Source organism: Ranitomeya imitator, chromosome 8, assembly GCF_032444005.1.
Source record: "Ranitomeya imitator isolate aRanImi1 chromosome 8, aRanImi1.pri, whole genome shotgun sequence".
Classification (NCBI taxonomy): Eukaryota; Metazoa; Chordata; class Amphibia; order Anura; family Dendrobatidae; genus Ranitomeya; species Ranitomeya imitator.
Window position 1 is genome coordinate 170,866,111 of NC_091289.1, and position 19,630 is coordinate 170,885,740.

The following is a 19,630-nucleotide window of genomic DNA, read 5'->3' on the forward strand; positions in this document are numbered from 1 at the left end:
CCCATTTTCAGGATTGGTTGGGGTACCAGCAATCTAGACCCCAACAATCAGCAAGTTATTACCTATCTAATCTAGGAAAACCCAGGGTTCATGAGGTCAACAAGAAGCTTTCTGCATTATTTTAAAGGTCCTAATGGTGAGACTTGACCTTTAAAGGAAAATGTTGCACTATTGTGACACCATAGAGCAGACGTATGTACAATGCTCTGCTATGGCGTTCATGTAATAGTTCATTCTGCCATGTTGTTGTTTGACTTTGTACATACTACTAGTTTTCCCAACATTAGATTTATGCAGCTATCGCTGCGGCATTTCAGAGAAAATATGCTCTGGCCGGAGACTAAGCCTTTTGAATGACTAGTCCAAGGCAGGTCCGTTGGCTTCTCCCTGCCCGCTCCTCTAGACTGACGGATCTTTCCTTATGTGTTTATATGTCTGAGATCTGTCTAAGGGAGTGACAATGGACTACTAGTGATGAGTGCTTGTTACTCGAGTTTACCTAGGGTGCTCGGTTTGCACCGAGTATCGCGGGTGCTCGAGGGACATGTTTTAATTCCCACGGCTGCATGTTTCGCTGCTGTTAGCCATAAAGCATGCAGGCATTGCCTATGTTAGGCTATCCTCACATGTTTTATGGTTGTCCAACAGCTGCAAAACATGCGGCCGCAGGGACTCGAACATGTCACTCGAGCACCCGTGATACTCGTTGCAAACTCGAGCACTTGCGCACATCACTATGGACTACTCATCTCCGATGGATGGTGCTCGACCGTACGGTTTTTATTTCACTGCAGCGTTTCAAAGTAAAACATAAGCTGCCAGTCTATAAACCATGCTGACTGTGGTTCAGGCAGCATGAATCTACTGCCAGATTCTCTAAAATTCATGTAATAATTTTGACAGTAAAATACCTACGTACTCTTCTGTGCATTGGGAAACATCTGGAAAATTAAAAACTGGTGCAAAGTTAAAGTGGTGCTATAGCCGCTGCCATTCATTTCCAAACCTCGTCTGTCACAATTGCTTTCGGCAAAGTTCTCAAGCAATGGAAATACAAATGGTCACTAGCTATATAAATGAATAATGAAAAATGCATAAAATAAACAAGTGTATCGCAAGCCATAACTTTGTGGCTCTTCGGAATATACAATTCTCGGAGAGCCTCAGCATTCACACTATTGTAACAAATTGGATCTGAAATGTACATAGTCTCAGTATATAAAAAAAAAAAGTATGATGTACATATGTAGCTTTCTGCACGCTGGACGTGAAATGACTACCTATAGTTAGAATTTTGACTGTTTTCTGTATTCGCATTCTTGCAGCAGATACCGATGGCTGCTGCCCCTTTACCACCTTTCGGGTTTAAGACAACACAAGTATTATCAACCGGATAAGCTCCTAAAGTGTTCGATCCACGGGAATACGCATTACAACCAGTCAGAGTCCAGCCATCGTCACATGAGACTGTCACCTAAAATGACAAAAAGGAAAAAGTTTACTTCACATGTACAGTGTAAAAGCAATTTCAGGCCACAATGAGACTTAGTATTTCTAGCGAATGGTGCTGACCTATGCAGAACACCAAAAAATAAAACACAAGCCTTTGTATACGATAATCACCCAAACAAACATTAATAAGAACATTTTTTCCAATCATTGTCCCATGTAAGTACAGCTACTTTCAGTGGACATACCTGCAAAAGCTCATTTTTCATCTAATCTCCTTTTCTATATGGTCTAAAAATAAACATCCTGAAGTAGGAGATGTACAGCATCGAATCTTTTTAAAGGGAATCTGTCACCCCTGAAATCGATGGTGAGCTAAGCCCACCTTCATCAGGGGCATATCTACAGCATTCTGTAATGCTGTAGATAAGCCCCCGATGTAGCCTGAAAGAGGAGAAAAAGAGGTTAGAATATACTCACCCAGGGCGGTCCCGCTGCGGTCCGGTCAGATGGGCGTTGCGGTCCGGGGCCTCCCATCTTCTTACGATGACGTCCTCTTCTTGTCTTCACGCTCCGGCGCAAGTGTACTTTGTCAGCCCTGTTGATGGCAGAGCAAAGTACTGCAGGCACCGGGAAAGGTCAGAGAGGCCCTGCGCACTGCAGTACTTTGCTCTGCCCTCAACAGGGCAGACAAAGTGCGCCGGAGCCGCAGCATGAAGACAAGGAGAGGACGTCATCCTATGAAGATGGGTGTCCCGGTCCGGGGCCTCCCATCTTCATAGGATGACGTCCTCTTGTCTTCACGCTCCGGCACAGACGCACTTTGTCTTGAGGGCAGAGCAAAGTACTGCAGTGCGCAGGAGCTGGGCCTCTCTGACCTTTCCCGGCGCATGCGCACTGCAGTACTTTGCTCTGCCCTCAACAGGGCAGACAAAGTGCGCCAGAGCCGCAGCGTGAAGACAAGAAGAGGACGTCATCATCAGCTAACATAGAAAAACTCAAAAAAACACAACATGAGGAGCAGACTCACCAAAACCTTGTCAATTGACAAATGCACTCGCAGGGTGCAGCAGGCCCCCGATAATAAATGCTAAAGCAGCATAGGTGCAAGATACTGATGAGAGCAACCACTCACTCGCCCAAATATTAGAGAGGTTGGCTGCCTAGTAGCAAAAATGCACACAGGTAAGGCTTGCATAGGACACTATTCACACAGATAAATGTGATGCACAGTGTCTGGACAACCTATTGATCAAGCCCATAGTATTAGCAGGCGGGCCGTCCAGCACTATATATATAAATGCAACACACAAGGAATAACATAAAGAGGCCCTGCCGCACCCTGCAAAAAGATGATAAAAAGTGCAAAAAAGATGAAAAATTAAATAATGTATATAATACATTAGATGAGGTGTTACAATTTTGGCCAAAATGGATAAGCTTGCAACCCAACGTCAAGGGTCCTCATCAACTTGCAAGAAGAGGACGTCATCCTAAGAAGATGGGAGGCTCCGGACCGTGACGCCCATCGGACCGCCCGCCCAGGTGAGTTTAATCTAACCTCTTTTTCTCATCTTTCAGGTTACATCGGGGGCTTATCTACAGCATTCCAGAATGCTGTAGATAAGCCCCTGATGGTGGTGGGCTTAGCTCAACTTCCATTTTGGGGGTGACAGGTTCCCTTTAACCAGTATGGGCAGAAACAATTGTAGTATGCAAAGCTCCTGAATCATTAAATACAATGGTGCCTCCTCTTAAAATATTAATCTTAGGATACAGTATCTGCTACTGAGATGGTGGATGTCAACTTTGTTAAAGAAGCAAATATTTCATATCTATGGGTTTTAAAATAAAATTTTTAATTGACCATCAATTGGAATTTTAAAATCCAAAACAGTTTCTTTTTTTGTGCATTTCCAAGTGAAATCCTCACTCTAATTTATTCATAAATTAATATAATTCGGGGTGTATGTCGTTCCCATGGCAGTGCCACAAGCTTGTTAATAAAGTATCCTATAAATAAATCTATGTTAATCTGTTTTGTCAGGATTGAAAAACTTTTTTAAAGAGGGCCTTTCGCTTCCCATAAATATGTGATTTTTTTTTTTACCTGGTCTAAATGCCACTGTTTTCCTAAATCTGGATTTTTGTTTTTATTTCTTGTGCCTGATTTTCCCTGTGTATAAATGTAGACTTTTTAGTGAGGTGGGTGGGTAAACTCATGAAGAAGCTCACCGAGTTGATAATCACTCCCACTTGGCTAACTAGACTAGATTTACTTATACAGAAGAGAAGTCCATATTTCTGGAACTGAAAGGTGCAGGAACAAAAGAAGAGCAAATACTTATTTCATGCAATAAAATGCTAGTTAATTATGTAGAAATCAAACAACGCGATTTTCTTTTTTTTTTCATTTTTAGGTTCTGTCTCTCACAGATAAAGTGTACCTACAATAAAAATCACAGGCCTCTCCCCCCCTCTCTATAGTTACTATGTTGAAAAAGACCGAAGTCAAACTTTCTCCAAGTCCACCTTTTCCAGCCTCCCATCATATGAGAGGCCTTCGATCCCTTGTAATAATCTAGTTGCCTCTTTTGAACTGACTCTAACTTCTGAATATCTTTTTTAAAATGTGGGGTGCAAAACTCTTTTCCATATTCTAGATGTGGCCTCACAAGTGATTTATAGAGGTGTAACAATACATTGGGACCACAAACTTGTATCTCTTTTTATACACCCTAAAATCTTGCATGCTTTTGCAGCTGCTGCCTGACATTGAGTACTGCTGCTCAGCTTACTGGTCACCAGAATACCCAAGTCCTTCTGTTCTGTAGTCCCCAGTATACTCCCATTTAATGTATATGCAGCCACAGGATTTCTCTGTGCTAGGTATATTACTAATATGCTTGAGTCTATACCTTATCTGTGAAGCCCACAGGAGAGTGTTCCTTAACCTTGCAGAAGATGCTTGGAGCATGACAACACAAGGCATGAGAAGTGACCTCACTTTTCCCCATGCACACAGGATCCCTGTTCCCACTGCTGTGTACGGGCCTCACATGTTCACTGAAATGGCCACTTAAAGAATGGGAACTGCAACCTGCAAAACAGAAGGGTAAAGAGTCACTTGTGACATAAAACAAGTGATGTGTATGAAAGTGTATTGCAGAACAATGATAGATACCGGTCAGAACATGGTCGTCCTGCGAGCAGCTGGCAGCGGACATTGCGTTTGCATCGTCGGCGATACTTGCATTAACACTGCAGCTCACTTTAGGCCACACGCAGCATCTAGCAATTGCATACACTCCGTCTCCACCAAAGGCGTTGTGCGCAGTGCAGATTTTCTTACCGTCTTTATCCTGAATAATTAAAGATTATGAATGCACCGTTTGCAAATAGCGGAACAATAGCGCAAACAGCAACTGCTAAATCCCAGCTGTCAAACTATTCATACATTGCCAGGAAGAATAACAAAGTAACCGCATAACACAAAGTTATAAATTAAGATGTTTCACATTGTTGTACGATGGGGAACTAATTTATTTACTGAAACAGACAAGTCACAAGAGCGGACAGGTTCCCTTTAAATAAAACTAAACATCCTTATAAAATTTCCAGGCCTAACCTGTATTTTATCGTGTGTTTTTTATTACCTACCTCCACCTGTTCCCCTTTTCTTTTACCGTTCCTGGAAAAACTGGAGCAGCTGAACATTTCCTCATTTCCGGTGCACTGCGCCGATGTTGTTGCTGTGCGAGCGAAGCCGGATGGCTTTGACCAAACTGTTCGACATAAAAGCTGCTCATCTAAGAGGAGAAATAGGAACATGTTTTGGGGATATGCTCATAAAATTAGAAAAACATGGCTGTCCGCTTGGAGGAACACTTGTCCATGAGCTGTGTCTGATATTGGCCAATTATGGGGCTGAGTTGCAGTACCAGACTCATTCCACAGACTAGAGAGGCGCCGTTTTCTGGAAGACAGCAGCAATTTTTTGTATTTTCATAGGACTTTTTTATCAACCTTCTACAGAAGCAACATCCAGTGGTCATGGTACAGAGGTGTAACGTGAAGCTCCTGGGCCCCTACTGTACCATTTATAATACTGGTGGCAGAGGCATCTTTAGGCACCAGCCCCTATTGAGTCTTAAAAAATTCAATAGTAATCACCTTAGCATTGTGGGGGTTGTCCAGGACTGCGATATTGATGACCTATCCCTAAAATAGGTCATCAGTGTCAGATCGGTGGGTTCCGGCGCCTCCGCCGATCAGCTGTTCTCAGCTCTACCGGCGGTCAGATATAAACATATTTAGATTACAAAGTGGTCATAACGCTCTCTTTTATGTGTGCTGGAGTCTTCTCCTAGGTTATACCTTGAAATACATTCATCCACCATTGGAGTCCAACCACCAGGATCCCCAATGATCCAGAGGACAGGACTCCCGTGTGGTTGGCATAGTAGGGAGCATGCAAGGCTACCACTTTCAAGACCAGTTGTGTACTACAACTCTAACCTCCTTACCCCCCGTTCATGTGATTGGTGGAGGTCCCAGTGGTTGGACCCCCGATCACAAATTTATCACCTATCCCTTGTTTTTGGTGGTATTTCTCCTTGAAGCCGCTGATCCAAGGCTGAGTAGAGGACATTACAGCAGCTTTCACCAGTCACTGATGCTTTGTGGCAATACATAGTCCCTGGTCTAAATACTCCTAATACACTGATTTTATTGCAGTGTCTGATCTATGGCAGACTAAATAAAAAAACAGCCAAGACATAAATTAGGAAGTATACATCGGATTAGGTAACTTGCCGTTATTGAGTTGAACAGGTAATCCAGCCACCCGGTTAGGAGTGATGAGCCGCTGATCGTCCGGAAACCAGGCTTCATTAATGGCGTTCTTAGTAGAAAAGTTTATGAGTCTCTGCCTCAGTTCTGTCACCGACATATCGGGCTTACCGTTAAGTATCATTGCTGCAATACCTAAAACAGAATGATCGATATGCTGCTCAGCAACAGCCAGGGCATTACTACGAAGGGACAAGGATGGGCAGCGCCCAGCAGGACGGTGTGGAGTGCAGCAAGGAGCAGTCGGGAAATGTGAACCGCTGTGATAGGAACTGCGTATGGGAAGGGGCAGGAGAGGCGGGAGCCAGCACAGTGAGACGGCCAGGAAAGGAACATAAGAAGGGGCTTCTGGCAAGGTGGACCCCAAATTACCTGAGAGCTGGCTGGACCACAGGCCCGGAGGACACAGCACCTGCCTGGGACTGCACTTAAGAACTGTGAGTAAAAGTGTGGAAACTGCAACCTGCTATGTCCTCTGAATTATTACTGCGTCATCTGCCCTGCATCACAACATTCACCATCACTGACTTTAACTCTTTAACTGCCCTGGGGCCTAGCTCTACCCATGGAGAGCTGAAACATCTCTGCTGCGTCACCATCTGCCCCAGTGGACCTGAACCACAGCGTCGGCCATTTCCCTATTGCTGAGCACCACGGGTGGCATCACAAACTAATCCCTTATAAACTTTATTCCCCTTTAATTTGACTTTTATTGGACGCCAAGGGCCACAGACCAGTCACTGCTACCGTGACCACCCCTTTAAGAACCGTCGGATCCGGCCTGAGTTCCCCACGGCCCTAGTGGGCGCTCCATATGCAGTGGTGGGCATGTTAGTTATAGAAAGTAGTGCACAGGTTTAGACATGGTTAATATGTTTGGGACCAGCCCAGCATGAGAGGGGGTTGTCATATTAAAAGGGGAAAACTTTTTTGTTAGATTAGTTGAAGATGGAGAGATAGATAAAGTAATAGTAAGAATTCAAAGCCAGAGGGCTGGATGGCACAAGAACTACGCATTGTTCTGGCAGTATGAGAACATCAGCAATGGTCTTCAGCGGACATTCCTGTAATGTGTGTGGCCTACGGCCTGAACTAGGCACTGGGAAGTCTGCCTTATTCCCTTCCAACAAGTGGAAACCAGACAGGGAAATGAATGAGGGAGGCGGGATGGGTCTTGTGAATACTGCGGAGCTGGGCAGAGTATGCAGGAGGTGAATGAGCCAGAAAGGGAAGGGATAGCGAATGGAGAACATGGAAATGTGATTTGTCATGAATTGAACTCATACTATTAAGTAAAGCTGAACTGGTTGTTAAGCAGCGAGTGTCCCCTGATTTATGTGCGGCTGACCTTGGACCAAAGGACGTGGATGCAGCGGAGACCTCCGGCCTAAAAGTTAATACACTGCAGTGTACACAGCACACTTAGGGACTGGGACACTGTTTATTTGTGCGGTGCCAGGGTTTGGGAATGCAGCCCCTCAACCACGACCAATAGCCTATATACCTTACAAATGCGGGTCTTAAGCACAAAATGAGGGCTAAAATCAAGTACAGCTGCTCGGTGCACCCTTGGCGTGACTGATCAGTTCAGTGCATCTTTCCACCTATCTCCGACTTTCTTTGTCACCTGTAAAGCCAGAGATGCCAATCAAGGAAGAAAAGGGTGGAGAAAGATGGAAAACAAGTACGTGGGAACTACTCGGCCACGCCATGGCTGCACCGAGCGCCTGTGCTTGGCTTGAACAGTCATTTTGCTCTAACAAACTCCCTTAAAACAAGGTCATTAGGAAGCAGCGGGACAAGGGCAGTGCTATGACAATGAACAGGACATTCTACTCACAAAGATGTCTGTCAGCTACAAAATTAACCAAAGCAGTTATTTACTTTCAACCTCTTATTTTCTGTAAAGGTCAATCCCCATACCTGCCACGTGCGCGGCTGCTTGAGATGTTCCACTCTTCGATGTAAAACAAGTACTGCAGTCACTGGACGCACCGATGATATCATCTCCAGGGGCAAACATATCAACACAATTGCCAAAATTAGTGCCAAGTGCTCCCATTGTTACTGGTTGGTCTTCATAGTTGGTGGCTCCAACTGTTATCACCTGCAAACAGAAGAGATCCATCATATCATGATGTAGTGTAATTGTAGGGTTAAGACACTTATAAATAATCTCGTTTGTAATATCTAGTCAGAGAAATCTGCGTTTTTCTCCTCCTGCACTTATTTTTTTTAATCTAAGTTCATTGTTAAAATCTGCAAATTCTGTCTTTAGTGAATACAGATTTTTCCATTACTGAGATATAAGATGACAGTTGGTGCTTTTAAGGTTCTATAGAGGAGGGGGGAACTAGAAGCAGACACAGGCATTCTAGGGAGGAGCTATAGGCAGACACAGATATTCTAGGGAGGAGCTAGAAGCAATCACAGACATTCTAGGGAGGAGCTAGAGGCAGACACAGACATTCTAGGGAGGAGCTAGAAGCAATCACAGATATTCTAGGGAGGAGCTAGAAGCAATCACAGATATTCTAGGGAGGAGCTATAGGCAGACACAGATATTCTAGGGAGGAGCTATAGGCAGACACATATATTCTAGGGAGGAGCTAGAAGCAATCACAGACATTCTAGGGAGGAGCTAGAAGCAATCACAGATATTCTAGGGAGGAGCTAGAGGCAGACAGATATTCTAGGGAGGAGCTAGAGGGAGACACAGAAATTCTAGGGAGGAGCTAGAGGAAGACACAGAAATTCTAGGGAGGAGCTAGAGGCAGACACAGACATTCTAGGGAGGAGCTAGAGGCTGACAGACATTCTAGGGAGGAGCTAGAGGGAGACACATTCTAGGGAGGAGCTAGAGGGAGACAGACATTCTAGGGAGGAGCTAGAGGCAGACACAGACATTCTAGGGAGTATGAGGCTGACAGACATTCTAGGGAGGAGCTAAAGGCAGACACAGACATTCTAGGGAGGAGCTAGAGGCAGACACAGACATTCTAGGGAGTATGAGGCTGACAGACATTCTAGGGAGGAGCTAAAGGCAGACACAGACATTCTAGGGAGGAGCTAGAGGCAGACACAGACATTCTAGGGAGTATGAGGCTGACAGACATTCTAGGGAGGAGCTAAAGGCAGACACAGACATTCTAGGGAGGAGCTAAAGGCAGACACAGACATTCTACTGCAAGTTCTCCTGAAACAACAGTTATAATTTAAAGGCGTTGTCCGGGACTTTAACACTGATGGCCTATCCTCAGGATAGGTAATCAGTGTCTGATCAGTGGGGATACAGTTCTGTCTCCCTGGAGCTGCCACTAAGCTCCACAGCTCCTCCTAGTCATGGCTGATGACAGACAGAAGGTTATCATTTAAAGGGAACCTGTCACCCCCAAAATCGAAGGTGAGCTAAGGGTACGTTCAGACTAGCGTTGTGCTAGTGTGCGTCGGCGCCGCGTCGAGCGACGCAGCGGCGACGCACGCGTCATGCGCCCCTATGTTTAACATGGGGGACGCATGCGTTTTTGCTTGTTGCGTTTTGCGACAAATGCGTCTTTTTTGCCGCAAGCGTCGGACCAAGAAAACGCAACAAGTTGCATTTTTCTTGCGTCCGATTTTCGGCAAAAAACTACGCACGCGTCGCAAAACGCCGGCGCACAACGCTAGTCTGAACGTAGCCTAAGCCCACCAGCATCAGATGCTTATCTACAGCATTCTGTAATGCTGTAGATAAGCCCCCAATGTAATCTGAAAGATGAGAAAATGAGGTTAGATTATACTCACCCAGGGGCGGTCCTGCTGCGGTCCAGTCCAATGGGTGTCGCGGTCCGGTCCAGCGCCTCTTATGATGACATCCTCTTCTTGTCTTCAATGCCGCGGAAAGGTCAGAGGCCTGGCGCCTACGCACTGCAGTACTTTGCTCTGCCCTCAACAGGACAGAGCCGCAGCGTGAAGACAAGAAGAGGACGTCATCGTAAGAAGATGGGAGGCCCTGGACCGGACGGCGACGCCCATCAGATCGGACCACCTGCCTGCCCAGGTGAGTATAATCCAACCTCTTTTTTTTCATCTTTCAGGTTACATCGGGGGCTTATCTACAGCATTACAGAATGCTGTAGATAAGCCCCTGATGCCGGTGGGCTTAGTTCACCTTCGATTTTGGGGGTGACAGGTTCCCTTTAACTTTGGTCTTTTCAGATGGGCCCATTACCAAGAAAATAGAAGTTTGACCACTATACAGGTATACTAACCTCTGGTTCTGAAGCTGGTGAGTACAGACAAGCATCATCCTTATAATTCCCGGCAGCGGCAATAATTATGACCCCAGAATTAATAAGCATCCGACTGGCCATATTGAGTGTTTGACTATACCCTCCAACAAAGGGAATGAGAATTATCAGGGGGCTGTATGGCTGCTCAGTCACTGCTTTCATTATGTACTCCAGACCTGCAACAAATCCACAAGCATATATACAGGATTAGAACCCGTTGTTTATTGGAGTTTTTTTTAGAAACAGCACAGCTTTTGTCAATGGACTGTGTCTGATATGGAAGCTCTATGCAAATTACTTAAATGGGCTGAAGTGCAGTACCAGACACAACAAACAACAAAGCAAATTTTAAAACATTTAAGCCAAATACTGATAGAGATTAGCTGAATACAGACGTCCGTGTTTCACAGTCCGTCAATGGACCACAATGCCAGGATTGACATTGGGTTTCCTAACCCGAACAAACAGGCATATATGAGGCTGCTCGCTCAGATCAAAAGACATGAAAGATTGTGGGCCATATGCTGAACATATTCATAGGGGCCAACTAATCCAGTGCATGGCAAAATTGTGTAATTTTAACATATTAGGCTTCTTTATTCCATGCAGTCATATAATATCAGAACTTAGGGGGCATTTAGAAAAGTAAATAATTAGCACAGTAGCATTTGTAAAAATATGCTGGCAATCACCCGCCAGACGAGAAAAGGACCCGATAAGTGACCGAATTATTAAAACCTGGGAAAAAAATCATTATTGAGAGAACAACACCCGATGTAAACAGGAAATGTACTGTATGGGGACAGATCGATCATATTAATGATAGTTCAGTCCCCATCATTGTTCGTCTTCCTGTGTAAATAGGGCTGGTAAATGAGCAGTAAACGACTTGTCCTATAGACTCATTAAGGTGCATTGGTTTGCCGAAATCATTGCCTCTAAATGCACCATTATATTGTATGTTTTACATATGGCGCAGGTCTCTTTACACCTACACTGTACCATACGTTAACCACACGCACCGCCAACACACATCCCAAACATTACAATGACTAGTAGAGGACGTACCCATCAGACTTCCGCTCACTGTCCCTTTACCCTGACAGTTCAATACTCGTAAGCTGCGCAGATTTACACCTTTGGCAACACCGGCGTCTCTTCCATTCAAAACACCGGCCAAGTGGGTCCCATGGCTCTCACATTTACTGGCCTATAAGAAAAAGTGGAAAAGAAATTTGAATTTCATGTAATTCCATTAAAGGACCCCTTTGTATGAAAAATGGTGAAGCCAAGTGGTCATCATACACCACCACCACCATGTCCATCATCAGTTATTCTATGTAATCATTCACCTTGCCCAAACTACAACCAACCTGACGATAGAATCTGGTCCCATCTTCCTCGGGGACATTCTCGAATTCCGTGATGAGAACCTTGCCTTCGATTTCCCTATGGGTGCTCTGAATGCTGGTGTCTAACAGATATATGTCCACTGACTCCCCTGTGTCTAAGGAGAAGATGGAAGGTAAACTTACACAGTATAAAGTAATGGTGACCGAATAAAACAAGCAGGTAATGGTGTGCAGGTCTCGATGTACACAGCTTCTTTCTTCCCAGCGTTCCTGAGTTATTTGCTCCTCTGGAACAGCTATTAATGGCAGTGAATACTATACTGACAGGCGTTGTAAGGTTTGTAGACTATTAGTTTTACACTTTAGCAGTAAAGTCAGCTGAGGAGGCCAATTTCGGCACGACTACCCAAGCATCTTATATGGATGGAGGCTTCTCACCTTTCCCCAGACGACCATCAGTGCTTTTTTGTGCCATGAAAGTCCAACAAAGTTGCCACATTGTAGGTAGATATCTAAATGTTAAAGGGAATCCAGCACCGCTCACTTTGGCATCACAGGAAAGTGGTGCCGGTGACTTTATGACCCTACACACCAGCCAAGACGCTTTCTTGATCAGCAGTTATCGTGCACATGTACTAATCTAATATGTGCACAATACCTGCTAATACATTCACGAGTCTCAGCAGGCATGCAGGGTCGTAATGTCATCGGCACTGCTCACCACTAGTGATGAGCGAACGTGCTCGGATAATGTCTTATTAGAGCATGCTTGGGGGTTAGAGAGTATCTTGGGTGTGCTCGTATATTATGTTCGAGTCCCGGCGGCTGCATGATTTACAGCTGTTTGACAGCCTGAACACATGTGAGGATTCCATAACAAACAGGCAGCCCCCATATGTGTTGTGTCTGTCTAACAGCTGCAAATCATGCAGCCGCAGTGACTCGGACATAATATACGAGCACACCCAAGATACTCAGATAACACCCGAGCATGTTCCGATAAGACGTTATCCGAGCACATTCGTTCATCACTACTCACCACCAATGTGTTAGTTAATGGAGCCGGATAAACCCTTTAATTTGCCCTGTTGGATTTTTTCACTCGTTATATATGAAAAACTGTTCATGCCAAATAACAGAACTGCGTCCAATCAATAGAACGTCTTCCACGGTAGCGGTGGAGCAGCGATTTCTCATTTTCTTCCATTTTTGGTCCATTTTCACCATCCGTGTTTCTTGTTTTTTCCAAGTGTCTCCTATCCATTGTGTGCTGCTGCTGCTGCTTTTTTTTTTATTTACATAGGCGAGTTTGATCCATGACTGATCAAAAATGGACAAGTCTCCATTTTTTGGAGGCATGAAGGGTTGTCAGATAGTGAACACAGACATGTGAACAGCCCCACGGAGTATAATGGGTGCGTATTCTATCAGTGGAATACACAGATAGAACACGTACATAAAGAAACAACGTCTAAATGAGGCTTAACCCACATATTATAATCAGTTCTAGCTTGTACAGGATAAAAAAATTTGTGTATGCATAAGATATATATGAATGGTAAGAAATATCCTACTTGGGGGGTTGAAGTGGTTGGCGACATGTGGAGCGGGCACAATCCTGTCAAGGTTCCACGGCACAGTCTGGCCAAACACATAGGAATCTTCCTCAATATAGTCTACATGTGGCAGCTTCAGGGCCTAAGGGATAGAAAGTGGGTATATTTTACTGTTAGTCTAAGTTCACATGTTCAGGATTTTCTGCAGATTTGCAGCAATTTACAGCAAAATCCAAATAATTGGGTATTTCAACAATTTATTCACACTTTGCGGTAAAAAAATAAAGACAAACTTAAAGTATCAAATCTGCAACGTGGTCAATCATGTACGGATTTTCTGATTTTCATGGCGGATTTCACCATATTCAATGCTTTGTCTGATGTAAGGTGAAATCCGCAACCAAATCTGCAACAAAATTTGCAGGTAACACATATGGATTCATTGCTGATTTGTGACCAAATTCGTTGAAGAATATTTTTTTTTCTTTTACTATTTTTCCAAATTAAACAATGAATGAAATGATGAATATCTGCCACTTACCATCTCTAGGAGATCACTGCTCATCCTTACCACAAACCCACGAAACAGTTCATGGAAAGTATAGAGGATTTTGGTTAGGTAGCCATGCTTGGCCGCTCTGGTCTGCAAATGACGGATTACTCTTTCTATCTGGGACTTGTGAACATTTTCTTTTAAGACCACCACGTACTGGCCGGACATTCTCCAGGCATCCTAAAAAGAAATAGTCTTTGGTCATTGGATGGGGCAAGGCAAAGTAAAACAAGTAGATTCATACAAAATGTGCCAGGATACAAAACAAATGTGACATGCAAAACTTTGTTCCAGAATTTGAAGGAACTTACTGAATTTGAAAAGTGTGAAGAAAAATGGGCATGACCTCCAAAGATACATGGAGTAATATATAGTAAATTGATTAAAAAGGTCAAACCTGTAGGGAATTTTTATGCATGTTGATAGCAAATGTAAACTGAATTATCTGTCTTCTTAAGAAGTCAAATTGTGCCAAATTTGTTGAAAGGTGGGTTCCTGTTTCCTGTGTGGAACAGACATGATTTGAAGCTGAATGGGGGTAAGGATGGTGAACTTTGGGACCTCTATTTATTTGCAGCCTATATCACGTTGGAGCACGAGCCGCGGTGCTATGTGGCGCCATTGGATGTCAGATGCTGTGACTGAATGAGAAGTCATCTGGCTGACAGTTCCCGGGCAGATTGGCGAGGTCCAGGAAGGGGTTTGTGTTGGCCAAAAGCAGAGCATGGCGACGTTGATATGCTTCAGAGAGGGGAGCCCACATGAGGAGACGATTTGGTGCCATTATGGGAGTGTGCAGACTATAGGCATGAGCAGACGCTATGTGCAGTTTAAGGCCAGGACCTGATCACCTGAAGAAGCAAGATTGTTTCTTTGAGGCGAAACAGAGAAGATGGAAACCTATGGCTATGAAGGTGGTAAACTGGAGGTTACGAATAGTGACGGGGAGGTCTTTGTGGAGCTTATAAGGTCTAATCATGAAAAAGGTGGTCCAGCAAGTACTCTGTGTCAAGCACTGCTGAGAAAAGTGTGAAGGAGACAAAGCAGTAGAGAGCAGGGTCTGTGTGAAAGAGACAGAGCCATAGAGAACAGAGTCTGTGTTATGGAGACAGAGTCCCAGAGAGCAGGGTCTGTGTGAATGAGACAGAGCAATAGCAAGCAGGGTCTGAGTGATGAAGACAGAGCCCTAGAGAGCAGGGTCTGTGTGATGAAGACAGAGCCCTAGAGAGCAGGGTCTGTGTGATGGAGACAGAGCACTAGAGAGCAGGTTCTGTATGAAGGAGACAGGGCCATAGAGAGTAGGGTCTGTGCAAAGGAGACAGAGCCATAGAGAACAGAGTCTGTGTGAATGAGACAGAGTCATAGCAAGAAGGGTATGTGTGATGGAGACAGAGTCATAGAGAGCAGTGTTTGTGTGAAGGAGAGATAGCCCTAGAGAGCAGTGTCTGTGTGATGGAGACAGTCACAGAGAACAGATCTGTTTGAAGGAGACAGTCACAGAGAGCAGGGTCTGTGTGATGAATACAAAGTCAGAGAGAGCAGGGTCTGTGTGATGGCTACAGAGCCCTAGAGAGCAGGGTCTGTGTGATGGATACAGAGCCCAAGAGAGCAGGGTCTGTGTGATGGAGACAGAGCCCAAGAGAGCAGGGTCTGTGTGATGGAGACAGAGCCCTAGAGAGCAGGGTCTGTGTGATGGAGACAGAGCCCAAGAGAGCAGGGTCTGTGTGATGGATACAGAGCCCTAGAGAGCAGGGTCTGTGTGATGGAGACAGAGTCCAAGAGAGCAGTGTCTGTGTGATGGATACAGAGCCCAAGAGAGCAGGGTCTGTGTGATGGATACAGAGCCCAAGAGAGCAGGGTCTGTGTGATGGAGACAGAGCCCAAGAGAGCAGGGTCTGTGTGATGGATACAGAGCCCAAGAGAGCAGGGTCTCTGTGATGGAGACAGAGCCCAAGAGAGCAGGGTCTGTGTGATGGATACAGAGCCCTAGAGAGCAGGGTCTGTGTGATGGATACAGAGCCCTAGAGAGCAGGGTCTGTGTGATGGATACAGAGCCCAAGAGAGCAGGGTCTGTGTGATGGAGACAGAGCCCAAGAGAGCAGGGTCTGTGTGATGGAGACAGAGCCCTAGAGAGCAGGGTCTGTGTGATGGAGACAGAGTCCAAGAGAGCAGGGTCTGTATGGTGGATACAGAGCCCAAGAGAGCAGGGTCTGTGTGATGGATGCAGAGCCCAAGAGAGCAGGGTCTGTGTGATGGAGACAGAGTCCAAGAGAGCAGGGTCTGTGTGATAGAGACAGAGCCCAAGAGAGCAGTGTCTGTGTGATGGATACAGAGCCCAAGAGAGCAGGGTCTGTGTGATGGATACAGAGCCCAAGAGAGCAGGGTCTGTGTGATGGAGACAGAGCCCAAGAGAGCAGGGTCTGTGTGATGGATACAGAGCCCAAGAGAGCAGGGTCTCTGATGGAGACAGAGCCCAAGAGAGCAGGGTCTGTGTGATGGATACAGAGCCCTAGAGAGCAGGGTCTGTGTGATGGATACAGAGCCCTAGAGAGCAGGGTCTGTGTGATGGATACAGAGCCCAAGAGAGCAGGGTCTGTGTGATGGAGACAGAGCCCAAGAGAGCAGGGTCTGTGTGATGGATACAGAGCCCAAGAGAGCAGGGTCTGTGTGATGGAGACAGAGCCCAAGAGAGCAGGGTCTGTGTGATGGATACAGAGCCCAAGAGAGCAGGGTCTGTGTGATGGAGACAGAGCCCAAGAGAGCAGGGTCTGTGTGATGGATACAGAGCCCAAGAGAGCAGGGTCTGTGTGATGGAGACAGAGCCCAAGAGAGCAGGGTCTGTGTGATGGATACAGAGCCCTAGAGAGCAGGGTCTGTGTGATGGATACAGAGCCCAAGAGAGCAGGGTCTGTGTGATGGAGACAGAGCCCAAGAGAGCAGGGTCTGTGTGATGGAGACAGAGCCCTAGAGAGCAGGGTCTGTGTGATGGATACAGAGCCCTAGAGAGCAGGGTCTGTGTGATGGATACAGAGCCCTAGAGAGCAGGGTCTGTGTGATGGATACAGAGCCCAAGAGAGCAGGGTCTGTGTGATGGATACAGAGCCCAAGAGAGCAGGGTCTGTGTGATGGAGACAGAGCCCAAGAGAGCAGGGTCTGTGTGATGGATACAGAGCCCAAGAGAGCAGGGTCTGTGTGATGGAGACAGAGCCCAAGAGAGCAGGGTCTGTGTGATGGATACAGAGTCACAGACAGTAGTAGGGTCTGTGTGAGGGAGTGAGAATGATTCTGAGCCCACAAGGGTGGTTGTGATTTTGGTGTGAGACGAGTGAAGTAACCCTGTGTTGTTCTGGTCCCTATGAGGAAAACTGAGGCCAGAGAAAGAGGGATGTACAATGTGTCCTGGGTTCCTTCAGTTTGGTCTATTCAGCAATGTTTATCCCTCATGTGAATGTTGAAACCACTTACTCTATGGTGCCCTTTAAAGTGGCAGTAGCCAGTACACCCCGTATCTGCCATCGTGTCGAGTAAAGCCATCCTGTCCAAATTATGTTGCACTAGTTTTATAGGGGAACTGTTACCCACCCATCACCTATCCCTCCCCCTCCCCGTCTTAGTGACGATGGAGTCTAGTGCTCTAGAACTAACTGTGATGGTCACAGATTATTATTAAAAAGGCGAATGGGAGGGAACAGGGTGAGGAGGCGCCATCCATGTAGTCAAAAGCAGTTATGGAAATGTCTGCCAGTCCCGAGCTAAATTATAGATCTCTGTGCTGGAACTAGTGGGAGAAATGTGTAGTCAGCAGAGAACAAGGGGTTGTATATACAGTATATATATATGTATATATATATATATATATATATATATATATATACCACATATATTTTATAGCCCTTTTTCAGTAGTGATGATTGGGGGGCATCCAGGTCCTGAGAACCCCGACCAAAAGACTGAAGTATTCAGATTATCCCATCCCATCATGTGGGGTCAATAGAAAGTATTTGGATTTGTACTCAGTTCTATTTTGTGGTTCTTTCTGCCCCTTATTTTGAGCAAGAGAATCGATAATTTTAAATATTAAATGTGGTTTAGAAATTTATTGTAACAAATCCCCCTAATACTGCAATGATACAGGTGGCCACCATTATATTATATTATTATATTATTAGTTGAATGACGCGGTGCCTTGATCAATTCAATTCATGATCATTTCTAACTGGACTGGATTATATTTTGGATTTTTATAGATATGAAATAAGATACTGTATATGGTTACCCTCCGCTTCTGCTAGAACACTTTGTAAGATCACCCCCAAATTAACAGAATCTCTTTACCAGCTCACTAAATTTTACATTGACCCAAAACTATTTGTATTCCATTCTCATACCTAGAGCCCTCTGGCTTTCCAAAATTGCCGCCCCACAAACAACATTGAGTGGCATTAAATTTTCCTAAGCGTTGTGTGAATACGCAGTTTTCACATCAGAACAATAGGATGGAAAAGGTCCACTTGGTGCTTGGTCCAGTTAGTCAAGCAAGCCAACCTGCCGAAATATTGGATATTTTTCCAATGTATAGCTTGAATATCACATAATAAATAACTAATTTTACAGGTCTGTAAGAAACCCTTATTGTGCCTTTTTTGTATTTCTGCCACCGTATGTTTTTTTGGGGGGGGCTTAAGGGTATATATATATATATATCCTCTTTAAAACCTTTTCCATTGTGCCTAATATGGAAAAAATAGCAAATACTGAATAGAGAACCTACCCTATTGCTCCAGAGGAAAACCCCTGGAGTTGTCTTCTTCTCCATCTCCACATTGGCTTCTTCTTCTAGGGCGAGTGTGAGGACGATTTCTTCTCCGTAATCGCCTTCATCTGCTGCAGTTTTGACCGGACCGAGCAGCAAACAGCATGCCCAAAGCAGGACGGAGACACTTAGGATCATGGTGTCACCCTGGGCAAGAACAATGGATACAGATTTGAAATATCCAAACCTTTGCACGTGCAAAAAGAAGATGTTATACAATGTGCTATAGGAATAAAACCAATGCTAAAATAGTAAATACTGGAGAAAAAAAAGTACTCACTAAGTTTTCAGTCTGCAGCCTGGTTTTGGGAGGGGAAAAGCGGAATCACACCACCTCTTGTCTCATCGGATGATCCAGTCGGGTTACTGATTACCTGGTTTTGCTGAACCTCATTCGTAGAATCGAATTACAAAAGAGAAAGGTTGTGTGTTTAGGGTTTAATGCCACCCCCTCATAGGACAGGCACAGGACTGAGCACGCTGTGCCCCTCCACCCACACCAAAATTCATGTTCAAACACAAGTTGGATGCATCTCTTGTAGGTGACGGTTCACTCCCACACACAGAACATCTGCCCTCTGATACCACTAGATCTTCACCCCTCACATTTTGGGCAGTGGAAGCAAAAATGTCTCAGTTCCCTGCCCTCTTTAATTCAATCTCCAATTATCTCCCTTGCCCATTGCTTATCATTTGTGCTATTTTAGGAATCATTTTGCATATCCTCCGAAGCTAATTTTTTAAAGCTTTGCCTTTGATCTCTAAATCTCTGCAAATGTTAATTC

The 19,630-nt window shown here is 45.0% G+C and overlaps 1 protein-coding gene across 2 annotated transcripts; it reads right to left on the reverse strand.

Annotated features, from left to right (window-relative positions):
- Positions 1 to 777: 777 nt before the first annotated feature.
- On the reverse strand, positions 778 to 19,504 carry PCSK9 (proprotein convertase subtilisin/kexin type 9). 2 transcript variants are annotated; one of them, XM_069737830.1, is made up of 13 exons: positions 19,126 to 19,504; positions 18,804 to 18,992; positions 14,021 to 14,212; positions 13,498 to 13,621; positions 11,945 to 12,078; positions 11,640 to 11,781; positions 10,551 to 10,747; positions 8,224 to 8,407; positions 6,265 to 6,435; positions 5,110 to 5,258; positions 4,634 to 4,811; positions 4,368 to 4,549; positions 778 to 1,474 (listed from the first exon to the last, which is right to left on the reverse strand). In XM_069737830.1, exons 2-13 carry the CDS (start codon positions 18,981 to 18,983, stop codon positions 1,277 to 1,279), a joined length of 2,031 nt encoding a protein of 676 aa, XP_069593931.1. In that variant the 5' UTR covers positions 18,984 to 18,992; positions 19,126 to 19,504; the 3' UTR covers positions 778 to 1,276. The 2 variants fall into 2 exon arrangements, with proteins under 2 accessions (XP_069593931.1, XP_069593932.1); XM_069737831.1 differs by lacking the exon at positions 19,126 to 19,504 and having other exon boundaries at positions 18,804 to 19,105.
- Positions 19,505 to 19,630: the final 126 nt, after the last annotated feature.

Excerpts from the sequence above, each read along its gene's own strand:
- PCSK9 (XM_069737830.1), bottom strand. The coding sequence starts at position 18,983 with ATGATCCTAAGTGTCTCCGTCCTGCTTTGGGCATGCTGTTTGCTGCTC. Across the intron at positions 8,408-10,550 it reads CACCAGCTTCAGAACCAGAG|GTGATAACAGTTGGAGCCAC; the intron begins GTTAGTATACCT and ends TTCTGTTTGCAG. Across the intron at positions 5,259-6,264 it reads ACCTGTTCAACTCAATAACG|ATGAGCAGCTTTTATGTCGA; the intron begins GCAAGTTACCTA and ends TTCTCCTCTTAG.